This window comes from Rattus norvegicus, chromosome 6 (assembly GCF_036323735.1).
Source record: "Rattus norvegicus strain BN/NHsdMcwi chromosome 6, GRCr8, whole genome shotgun sequence".
Classification (NCBI taxonomy): domain Eukaryota; kingdom Metazoa; phylum Chordata; class Mammalia; order Rodentia; family Muridae; genus Rattus; species Rattus norvegicus.
Window position 1 is genome coordinate 103781208 of NC_086024.1, and position 12571 is coordinate 103793778.

The 12571-nt window shown below is 46.9% G+C and overlaps 1 protein-coding gene across 4 annotated transcripts in view; it reads right to left on the reverse strand.

Moving 5' to 3' along the window:
* Nucleotides 1-12571, reverse strand: part of Zfyve26 (zinc finger FYVE-type containing 26) — a 63657-nt gene that overhangs the window by 16344 nt on the left and 34742 nt on the right. For all 4 annotated transcript variants that reach the window (XM_063261931.1, XM_039112292.2, XM_039112291.2 and 1 more), the window contains exons 26-32: nt 11407-11653; nt 10688-10804; nt 7255-7418; nt 5194-5330; nt 2963-2994; nt 1958-2094; nt 1183-1403 (exon numbers count right to left, since the gene is read on the reverse strand). In XM_063261931.1, the coding sequence (XP_063118001.1) occupies nt 1183-1403; nt 1958-2094; nt 2963-2994; nt 5194-5330; nt 7255-7418; nt 10688-10804; nt 11407-11653 (1055 nt within the window). The remainder of the gene's footprint in view (nt 1-1182; nt 1404-1957; nt 2095-2962; nt 2995-5193; nt 5331-7254; nt 7419-10687; nt 10805-11406; nt 11654-12571) is intronic.

Consider the following 12571-nt stretch of genomic DNA (forward strand, 5'->3'; position numbering starts at 1 on the left):
CACACCTCTGGGTGGGTAAGGAAGGAACTAGGAGTTTTCATTGTCAAGTTAATGGATGGAATCAAAGCAGGTTGTACAGGAATCTGTGGGAGAAGGGAGGCTAACCACCAGTTACGCTCTCCCCACTTCCATAGGATGACTCACAGTCCACCATGATTGAAGTTCCCCACTGGTTCCCCAACCTTTTTAAAAGACATCTATTCATTTATTGTGTGCACATCAGTGCACGAGTGCCCAATGGCATGTATGTAGAGGTCAGAGGACCTGTGGGGGGACTTGGTTCTTTCCTTCCACCATGTCGGTCCCAGAGACAAACTTCATGTAGTGAGGCTAGGTGCCCCCAAATTGTTTTCATGGACCCATTTTCCAGATGTCCCAGAGGTCACAGTCAAGACAGGAGAGGAGTTTTTTTGCAAGGTTAATCACTGGTCACATTTCTTTTAAAAACTAGGGTTCCACAGACACTAAAGGTACTTCTCTAAATTATTTTAATGACAAAGAATCTAGTTAAGGTCTTTCCTTGCTTTGTGACAGGGTACAGCTAGGGAAAGTCTCTGTGCTAGTGTTATGTGAACTTGACAAAAGCTGAACTGATTTAGGAAGAGGGACTCTGGACTGAGAAAGTGCCTCCATAAGATGGGCCCAGGCAAGGCTGCAGGCTCTTTCCTTATTAGTGATTGACGTGAGCGGGCCTAGCTCACTGGGGAGGTGCTACCCTTGGACAGGTGTTCCTGAACGGTACAAGAAAGGATGGGCAAGCCGTGAGGAGCAGCAAGCCAGTGAGCAGCACTCCTACATGGCCTGTGCTTCAGTGCCTCCCTCCAGGTCCCTGCCCTGACTTCCTTCTGTGATGGACCATGACGTGGAACTCTGTGCTGAATAAGCCCCTTCCTCCCAGAACTGCTTTTAGTCATGTTGTTTTATCATGGTAATAGAAAGCAAATGAACATAGTCTGTTTTTAAGGACTGTGGAAAAGGAAAGGATACAGGCTGACATAGGGCAAGGCCACCAGCTGGACCACTTGTGATGAGTACTTATATCTCACCAACACCAAAATGGGATGTCGGTCAGAGAGGATGGGAGGATGAAAGGAAGGTCATAGTAGAGTCAGAAAAGGAAGCCAGATAAAAACCTGCCACTGTATAAAAAGAAAAAAAAAATGGGGGCTCCTTCTTATGTACCTGTCACAAAGAGCCAAGTCCTGGCTCTGGCCAGCCTTGACGAACATCATTTTGGCACTGAAGAGTAGCTGCTTCATGATGTCTATGAGCAGCCCGGCGTCCACCTCTGGGTTGGTGAGGCCCCTGGACAGCCTGCAGCAGTGCTCAATCAGCTGGTGACCACAGGCGATGCTGTCTCGGTGTAGGTTCAGGATGGCAATGCACAGGGAGGCGCTGGGGGCCTGATCAGGATGGGAAAGAAGAAAAAGACAGTGAATTCAGAGACCAGAGCATTGTTTAAATACAGCTGTAGGTCTGGAAACCACTGCAGGAGGAAGCTGGACATTCCACAGCAAACCAACAGAGCAGCCACATTTCAGACGCTCATAACTCTGAAGCACTGGCTGCTAGGTTCTCTCATACTGTCAGAAGAGGATTATATGCCTACAGTTCCTACTTCTTATGTTGTCTTTTGCTTTGTTTTTCAGACACAGTCTCTCTACACAGCCCTGGCTGTCCAGGAACTTCCTACTGCTTGCCAATTTCCACAGGTGGCCTCCTTTCTTGGTCTTCTGTCCCACAGGTGCAATCACACTCACACCGTCTTCTGGCTTCTCTTTGTGCATTTCTAGAGATGGTCCTCACCATCTGCCTGACTGGGTTACCCGTTTAATCTCTCAAATAATTGTATGGTATGCAAACATGCACCAGGCTTCGTCAGCAACCTTCATATTTCTGGCTATACTGTGACACATCATAAAGAACCTTATATGACATTATGTTTTATGGTTATTACCTGCTCATAGTAAAACTCACTGCGCACCAGCTCATTTTCTTCCTCATTTAGACTCAAGATCCATTCCACCTCAGTTGCTTTGGGGATTCTCACCACAGCTGAATAAGAAGGGCTTTCATTTTTAGCGCTGTCTGGAACTGAGAAGAGGCTTGTTATTCATGTGCCAATCACTGGCTGGTCCTGCAATCTGGCAAGCTGGTGTGTCTGTCACCAGCAGCTACCTGCCTGCTGTCTGAGGGCCCCCATCTTTCTTCTTGGTCCTTTCCCTTTTCTTTTTTAAGGACTTATTTACTTGTTTGTGTGTGTGCCTGCGTGAGTTTATGTGTGTGTGTGTGTGTGTGTGTGTGTGTGTGTGTGTGTGTATGCACATTCGTGTGCATGTGCCTACAGAGGCCAGGAGAGGGTACTGGATTGCCTGGAATTAGTTGTTCAGACAGTTATGAATCTGGTTCGGGCACTGGGAACCAAACCTGGGTCTGTCTCTGTGAGAGCAGTGAGTGTCCTTGATTGCATTCTCCCCACTTTCATTTTCTTTAGGAGAGCCCACCGGGTACCTCAAGTCCTCTTCCCCAGGCATAGGTCTGGGATAGATGTCACAGCATTTGTGATATGACTGTGATGATTCACACAAGAAACCCTGAAAGACATGGCTCAACCACTGGATACTCCCAAAACTACCCTGCTTTGGAAAGGCACTGGCTAAACACAGTAATCACCTGAGGGAAGGACAAAGCACTGGATGGAGGACAAATGGAGGAGGGAGCTGGAGTGGTGGTGGATGGGGTCGCCTACTAAAAGCTAAAACCCAAAGTCCTTGGTTGTTGGCCTTCCCAGTACTAGAAGCCATGGGCTTAGCTAAAGGTTCTCGTGAAGGATGTCAAGGGAACCGGTTGATAGAAAAGCCACAGTTTTCCATTGCTGCACCAAGTGGACTGAGTTGTCACAGTCATCAGTTGCAGCTGGTGCACTGACAACAGAGACACAGCAAACAGATTTAGGCCTTACCTTCTGACTGGCATGGGCTCTCCTCTGGTGCACTAGAAACAGAGAGAAACAGAATGCCTCAACAATCACTTCTCTGTTTCGCCCTTAGTGAAGAGAACTGACATTTGTTCTACTAGTCATTGGTCAGTGTGACAGTTTGAGTGGAAAAGGCCCCATAGGCTCATGGGACTGACACTATTGGGAGGTGTGGCCTTGATGGAGTAGGTATGGTGGTGTTGGAGGAAGTGTGTCACCAGGAGTAGGTTTTGGGGTTTCAGATTTCAAGCCAGGCCTAGTGTGTCTCAATCTCTTCCTGCTGCCTGAGGATCAAGATGTAGAACTCTCAGTTCCTTCTCTAGCACGATGTCAGCCTGTACACTGCCATGCTTCCTGGCATGAAGATAAAGAACTACACCTCTGAACCGCCAGCCAGCCCCAGTTAAATGTTTTCCTTCATGAGAATGGCTGTGGTCAGGGCATCTATTCCCAGCAATAAGGCTGTAAGGAAGACGGTCAGAAAATTAATCACACATAACTTTTTTCTTCCTTGCTGTTCATGACCATCTCTTACCATGTTTTTTGTCTCTTTTATCTCTTATACATCCATTTAAAAGTCCCCATCTCTCTCTCTGACTGAGGAGATCTCATGGTTTTTTGCTGGCTTCTGTAATAACTTTGCCATAAATCTGCAATAACTCTCCTTGACTCTGACCACCTAGCCTCTACTCGTGGCTGTAGCAGGTTTCAGGAATTCAGATCTGCTCCCATTCTGCTGCTGCTTAAGAGCTCTTCAGAAGCTGCTCATGTGGGAAGCATCCCTCAGAAGACAGGCTTCTGAGAGTTGGCATGACAGCTCCTTTAGCCATCTCCTGCCACCCATGACCTGTCCTCGGGCTGTAAGGGTCCCATGGTTCCACCTCCAGCTCTGCTCAAGGGCCAAGTTTACAATGTGTATAAGGAACAAGCTGACCCACTCCAGTCCACGGCACCAGGGAGCAGGCCAAAGCCTTGTGCCAATAAGGCTTCTGGGTTTGGCTGCCTGCTTTACATCCAGGGTCCACTGATCAGAACCCTAGCTGTCATCTACCTACTCACAGCTCCTCAAATGGGTCATCTCCTGCATCTGCTTCTCCACCTTCTGGGAATACTTTTTCTTTCTTTCTTTTTTTCTTTTTCCCTGTTCTTTTTTAGGTCTCTTTTCTACCAAACTTCTCATTCTCTAAGACTCATCTCTTGGGGTCACCTCCAGGAGAGTCTCTTAACTCCCTGGGCCAATCTGTTGTTCTGTCACCACTGCTCTCATCCAATCACCTTGTGGTGTGCTTATTGGCTGTCTCCCTATTAAAATGAGGTTCCCTCAGGGTAATGGAACTATTGCAGAGTGACTGCTGGAAAGACTCCCCATTAACATCGACTGCTCATTTAAAACCCCGCTAGGATGGTGTTTGGGTAATCCCTGTCAGGGTCTCGGGAGCTGCTCGACGCCTGTGACATGCTTCACTCCTATGCAGTCAATACTTATTATGGTAAACAATGACCAAAAATCCTTCTGAGTAGAATACAAAATCCAGTTAAGTCTACTGAATAAAATGAAACCTGAGACTCCAAATAATATTGCTTTCGCATAGCTGATTTTCCCCAGGTGCCCTAAGAACTTTACACTTCACACTCTCAATGAGAAACAATAGAAAAAAAATCCAAGTCACCATGACTCACAAAACATCCTCTTCATCCATCTGCCTTGCCAAAGGGAGGGGCAGCTACTGAAATTTATCTGGAGTTAACCATGTGCAGGGGAGTGTAAGGGCTTGTCTGTGAGTAACCAGCCAAGACGACTACCAGTACAGAGCTAGAGCAGATGCGCTCACACACCAGCGGGTATGGACACATCGTCCCAAGTCCAGCTGGAGTCACATGAACCACAGGTAGCCAGGTAACAGGAGAGGTGACAAGGAGAGATGGTGACCTCAGTGTGTGGAAGGGCTGAGGATCAGTGTCTCAATTTCAGAAAAAAAAAACCAGCCTGTGAGAACTCTGAACACTTCCTTCTTATCCTACTCCCCATCTACAAAGTGTCTGACAAAGTCACTCGTTCTACACGCATTTCACAATACAGTTAATGACACTGCTGTGCACATGTTAAGTCAAACACCTCTGTGGTGTAATACAGTATAATACTGCACAGTGGGAGAGAAGGAACAGTAAGGACCCTGGGGAGGTGACAGTGGTCCATGATGGTGTCACACACTCACTCTTTGTTGTAGTAGCTGTAGCACTGGTCACAAACGCGTGTTGGGTTTTCTCTGCAGCCTTCCACCACCATTTTCTTGGTGGAGCAGGAACCGCACACTAGCCGCCCACAGCGGCGACAGTGATGACGCCTGTTGAACTGAGGAAAGCCATCGAGACAGAAGGAAAGGCAAGAGATGAAAGTGAGGCTGTCATTCATATGTTCATACTTCTTTTTTGATCAATCATGGCTTATTAAGAAGACCAGGCACTTAGGTTTTTCCTGAACATGAGCACTAGCCCTTGTCCTGGGAAAGGTCACACTTTGGGAAATGCTTAGTGCACAAGGTCCTGGGTTGGAATTTCAACACCCCCTCTCTCATACACATGAAAGAAAAGAAAAAGAAAACAAACAAAAGCCCACCAAACATTCTAAGGTATTATTCGGCCGAAGAACAAATGTTCTAAGTCCTGCACCATTTGCAACTAACAGTTCCTGACGAGGTTTGCCTCTGTGTGGAAGCAACATGTGGAGACACTGTAAGAAGCAACAGGGAAGGTGGGCACTCAGGAGGCTGAGGTAGGGGGATTTCTGAGAGTCCGAGGCCAGCCTGGGCTACAGTAACATCTAGCAGGGAACCGCAGAGTCTTGTTCTCCCGACCACTTGGTAAAGCAGTTGTTGTGCTCCTTCTGAATGTGGCTGCAGTGCAGGAGTCTGGTGACTATGGGAACGGCCCCTGAACAGAGACCAATGCACACGCCATGGCCTTCTCCGAGCTTGCAGGCTCTGAGGGCAACAGCGTTTGCATGAGGGCTACATACAGTTAACCTGCATTATTAACAGACTCCATGTTCAGTAACACAAATAAAAAATAAAAACATTAAAAGCTTTATGCATTAACATCTTAAAGCTTTATTTTATTCCTATTTACATGTTTGTGTCTGTCTGTGTGTGGGTCTGTACACATGAGTTCAGGTACACAGAGCCCAGAGGAGGGCACCAGGTCCCCCAGAACTAGAGTTAGAAGTGGTTGGGAGCTGCCTGGTGTGGGTGCTGGGAACTGAACTCTGGTCTTCTGTAAGAGCAGCCAGCATTCCTAACCACTGAACCACCATCTCTCTAGCTTTTTTTTGACTCATGGTCTGTCTCCTGCAGCTCAGGCTGGCCTCAAACTCACTATGTAGCAGAGGATGACTCTGAACGCCTGATCCTCCTGTCTCCGCCTCTTGAGTACAGGTACCACAGCTGTATATCATCCCATCCATTTTAGGAGGTACTGGGACTGAACCAGGGGCTTGGTCCACGATAGGCCACCACTCTTTTTTTTTTTTTTTTTCAGAGATGGGGACCGAACCCAGGACCTTGCGCTTCCTAGGTAAGCGCTCTACCACTGAGCCAAATCCCCAACCCCAGGCCACCACTCTTTTAAGTGAGCTGCATACCCAAGCCCCTCCAAACTGTCTGTGTTTTTAATGGATTGCTCTATTTCACTCTTAGAGGTTGGTAGTCATTTTATACTCTTTCATAGATGATGAAAGAGACATAGAGAAATTACACCACTGCTGTTGACATTAGTGCTGATGTAATCTACTAGACAGGTACTGGTATTAACTGTGGTACCATATGCAATTGTATGTAGTTTTAACAACTCCATGAGCCAACTCACACATCAACGGTAGCTTATAAGAGGCCCATGAGATTGAAAACGTTTACAGTCACATTGCTATTAGGAAGCAGAGCTGATAGGAGGAACTGAGTCTTCTGTCTCCTGAGCTAGCATACACAACTATTACAAGGCCATGTCTTATTGTGAAAGACATAGGGACTAGATATAGGATTGCAAAAGACTCTTGACTGTTTTTATCATCCACTGGGAACAACAATGGTTTTTATAACTTAAGGCTATCTGAGGATGTCTACTAATGAATAGGTCCTGAAGATGCACTCAGGTCAGGTTGAAGGCAGACACAGCCGTAGGATTGGTGATTGGAAAACATCACTATCCTTGTGGACAGCTGAGAACTCACAGCCCAGCACTGCTTTTCTCTGTGTGGAGTGATGCTGAGGGCGGAGGCTGCTCACCATGGTGAAGTGCTCTCTGCAGCAGACCATGCACATGCTCTCTGTCTCATCTGGGACCCACTGATCCCGGGCCGGGGGTGTCTCTGGGGGCACGAACTCCAGTGGCGGCTGAGTCTGAGGGAAAGCTCTCTCCTTGGGACTGGGAGAACAGACTAAGGCACTTCCTGGAGTAAGAAGTCAGAGAAAAAGCTTGTTAGCATTCCGGCTCATCCGTGAAGAGGGAAAGGCAGAATTTTACCTTTCACAAGGCCCTACTGGAATGACAGATCTAGGTACTTGGTGGCTGTTTGAGTCACAAACAGAGACAGGGGATATTGTGTACCTATCCCCAAAAATGGAAATGCACAATAAAATCGGTTAAATATAGTTAATAAAAACTGCTAAGCCTGGGGTGGGGGTGGGCAGTGAGTGTTCTGTGGGTAGAAGGTGCTTGCTGACAAATCTGAAGGCCTGAGTTTGATCCCTGGGACTCACATTGGTAGAAGGAGAGAACTGACTCCTACAAGTTGACCTCAATACATATTCTATGACACACATATATGCACACAATAAAAAATGTAATTTAAAAAAAGCCATATAAAGATAAGCTTTAGAACTACTAATGCACTAGAAACATAGGGGACACAGACCCTCATTGTCATAAGGAGGCAGCCTGCAAAACTCAGCATGTGGTCCAGAAGCGGTGGCACACGCCTTTGATCCCAGCACTCAAGAGGCAGGGGTAGGCAGATCCCTGAGTTCTAGGTCAGCCTGGTTTACACAGTAAGTTTCAGGATAGCCAAGGCTACACACGGAAACCCTGTCTCAAAAAAAAAAAAAAATCCAACATATGCAACAAATGAATTAATTTCCTTAATAAATAAAAGGGGGGGGTGGGCTGACCAATTAGTTAGGCTTAAGAGACACTTTAGTCAAATGCCACATGTGGATGTTATTTGGAACTGTTTTTAGAACACACACACACACACACACACACACACACACACACACACGTGAGCGCAGGTGTCAACAGAATCCAGAGGAGGGTGTTAACTCCCCTACAGCTGGAGTGACCACCAATTTTTGAGTTGCCCTGGTTGGGTTCTGGGAACTGTGCATTCTTCTGCAACAAAAGTGCATGCTCTTAGCAGCTGAGCCATCTCTCCAGCCTCCAATGGTCTGATACTGTAAAAGTGTTTGGCTTTGGAAGTTTGTAATGACATACTTATAGTGACATAATGTATATCTGGGATTTGTTTTGGAACAGGACATTAGAAGAATGGGCACACAGATATAATAACACACACGCACACACACACATACATACAGACACAGACAGACAGACACACACGCACACACACACATGCAGACAGACACACAGACACAGATACACACAGACACACACACACACGCATACACACACACATGCAGACACACACACAGACACACACACAGACACATACGCATATACACACACACATACACACACACGCAGACAGGCACACAGACAGACAGACACAGACACACACACAGACACATATGCATATACACACACGCATACACACACACGCAGACAGGCACACAGACAGACAGACACAGACACACACACAGACAGACACAGACACACACACAGACAGACAGACACAGACACACACAGACACACACACAGACAGACACAGACACACACGACCCCAAAGTTTCTCAGGCTTCCTTACAAAGCTGCTTAGATACCCAGAGTCTGGGGCCTCCCTTCAGGTCTGCTGGTTGTTGTGAAGTCTGGCTAGGAAATGTCATGTTCTTTGCTTTATGGTGTCTAAGGAGATTTCTTATTGTCTGGAAGTGCAATTTCACTACCAGCAGGAAAACTGAACTGAATGGAACTGAGAGCACAGTGATCTTTGGCAGCACCCAGAGCCCCACTCTCCTGACTGTTTGACTAATCAACTGCAGAGCCTTTCCTGAATATGGGTTGTTGTGCATGGCCTTGGAGACTGGGAGAGCAGGGTGCTGAAAAAAAGGTGACCAGAGAAGAATTGAGGCCTCCAGGGAGCTTGTTCTTTGTGTGGGCAATAGAATTTCCACGAGGGTAAATACAGTTAATCCTCATTATTAACAGATCCCATATTTACAGTGTTGTCTATCCACTGAATATGTCACTTCAGAATCAATACTCTTGTGGTGGCTAGCTTTTGTCAGCTTTGGTATGAACTAGAATCACATGAGAAGAGAGACCCTCAATCAAAGAACTGCCTCTATCAGACTGTCTGTGGGCACATCTGTAGGGCTTTTTCTTCATTAATAATTGTGCGTGCGCATGCACCCATGTCTAGCCCTCTGTACCACCCCTGGGCAAGTGGTCTTGGGTTGTATAAGAAGCAAGATGGCGAGCTGGGTGATGCTGGTGCACGCCTTTAATCCCAGTACTCAGGAGGCAGAGGCAGGCAGAGCTCTGAGAGAGAGAGAGAGAGAGAGAGAGAGAGAGAGAGAGAGAGAGAGAGAGTGTGTGTGTGTGTGTGTGTGTGTGTGTGTGTGTGTGTGTCTACAGAGCTAGTTCCAGGACAGCCAGAACTACACAAAGAAAACCTGATCAAAAAAACCCCACAAACAACAACAAAGAGAGAGAGAGAGAGAGAGAGAGAGAGAGAGAGAGAGAGAGAGAGAGAGCTGAGCAAGCCACAGGAGCAAGTTGTAAGCAGCGTTTCTCTGCTTTAGTTCCTGCCCTAATGCCCCTCACTGATGACCTGCTACCTGCAAGTGTTCAATAAAATAAGCCCTTTCCTTCCCAAGCCGCGTTTGGTCAGTATTTTATCACAGCACCAGAGAAGCAAACCAAGTGACTGGAAACCCACATCCCCACTGCTTTTACAGTTACACATGGACATGTCTGGACTGGAGAGATTTTGAGTCACCCAGCATTCAGGTTCTCAGTAGAGGTTGATTAAGGTGACATTCCTCACTCCTGTCTCAGTTCTCACGTGGTGGGAGTCAAGGAAATAGTAGGGGGCAGGTCAGGGCTAGGAAAGAACTCTGGTTCCACGCAGATGGACAGATTTAGAATTCCACCGTGGGTTCTTGTTAGTGAGGTAAGTCGATTCTGGGCCTCTTTTTCCTTTGTAAGGTAAAGAACGTCACTTTGTCAGATTTTAATAAGATAAAGTATGTAAGGAGTGTGTGTGTGTGTGTGTGTGTGTGTGTGTGTGTGTGTGTGTGTGTGTGTACATGCCCATATGCATGCAGCTTCCTCCTCTGGGAGCAACAGATCAGGGTTCACTGATGTGGTGTTTACAGGGACATTTATAGGCACAATGTCATAGATAATGAGAGTCAGGTATACGATGAATCTACTGGGAAGTAAAAAGCTGGAGTAAATTATGAAAACAAAAGAGTTTCTTAAGTGGACATGAAGGCTGAGTGAGAGGACGAGACAGGAAGAGCAGCAGTTCTCAGTTCTCACCAGGAGCAGCAGGAGCAGGAGCAGCAGCAGCAGCGGAGAACTCAGCTGACGATGACCTAGACAGGGTCTCTGGGTCTGAAGCTTGGTGGACAGGCTCCTGGAGGTGAATCATGGAATCTGTGGAGACAGAGAAAGAGCTGGCAAAACCCCGGTCTACCACAAGCACCTTGTGTGCTTACCACGAACTTCGGCTGGTTTTGTTGATTGTTGCAACATGATTATATTAAATATAAAACAACGGTTAAAGAAACCGTGTAACCTCAAATCAAACAACAACAAAAACAAGTCATGCTTAGGGCGCAGGAGACAATGGAGCAGATTTCTCAAAATAAGTCTAAAAATGCCCAGAGAAAAGCGGAAGGCACTTCAGTGACGTCCCTGGAGGACAGGGCTGGCCAGGAGTTTCTAGACTGGTTTCTTTCTTTCATTCTAGAAGAAGCTGAATCAGCTCACATACAATTGATGTCCAGCATGACCCTCATAAAAACGACAGCTCTTATAAATCCACTGTCAAGGCCAGGTTGTCTGGCTTCCCACACCTTTGTGCCATCAGACATGGAGCATTTGGCCCTTCTCCTAAGATCCAGGTCCTGCCTAAGGAACAAACGGCTGGATCTCCCGAGGGTCCCTTCAGTTGGTAGGGAGAAGAGATGGAACCCAGGACCAGTATGGCATCTTGTCTTATGTGTGCAAATTCGGTCTAGCATGCTGTCACTCACCTGATCGTTTTTCTCTCAGAGGGTACGGGAGGTCCAGGGCTTTCCCTGCGTATCTGGAGAGCAACGAGTCAACCTCGTCCAGGGTGAAGCCAATGTCCTGTCCAGCCAGCAGCTGCTGCAGCGTTTGCACGGCTGTGGTGGCCCAATCCACCTTCATGTTCATCAGCAGCTGCTCTAACATGAGCAGAGGACTGGAGGACAAATGGGCATAGCTGGCCCGGTGCTGCTCAGGGAGGGTCAGAAGAACCTGTTTACAGGGTAGTGCGAAGAAAATAGTACATCAACTTCAGGAGACTCTCACTATTCTTGCACGGAAGGGACAGGGTTAAAGCACTATTGCATTTGGGAAGCAAGTTTGAACTTCTAAGTTCTCTGGGTGGCAAATGAGAAGTGTCCTAAGGGTCTTTACATAGACGAGAGGTTGTTAATCTTTTTTCTGTAAGAGGCAAGAGTGTAAATATTTTAGAGTTTAGGACTTAAAACCCATTCAGCTCTGCCAAAGTAGCATGAAAACAGGCACAGGAAAATAGGTAAGTGAATTCATGAATGGATGTGGCCTGTTCCAATACAACTTGGTTTTCAGAAATAGGCTGAGGGCTAGCTCTGGGCTACAGGCAGCAACTGGCGGATACCATGGCCTAGAACCCCCAGGCACAGTTGAGCTTTGCCTAACCCCAAATGCTGTCATTCCGTGTGAAGTTTTGGTTTTAATGGATAATACAAAGGGATGCTGGCAGGCTGTCCCATCCTGGCAGCTCCAGTGTCCAGGTCGTAAAAAGATGAATCTAAATGGCCTTTAGTGGTCCTGTTCTGCTAACTAGCTTCCCCCACTCCCAATTAATTCAGTGATGTGAATCAAGAGGAAGAGCTGAGCATGGTGGGCTACACCTGACAGCCCAGCACACGGAAGGTGGAGGCATAAGAGCTGGGAATAGTCTCGGGTATGAAGTGAGTCTGAAGCTAGCCTGGGTTTCCAAAAACAGACAGCTAAAACCTAACAACCCCCAAATTCCTCACAAAACAAACAAACAAACCAAAAACAAAATGAAAGAAGGAAAAATAATCTTTTGAGGGCAAGGCTGTGTCCCTGGCTCTCCTGGTACTTTGTTTCACTTGTGGGGCAGTGAACATGAGAAATCAGAATAATTAGAAAGGAGTCAGAGGA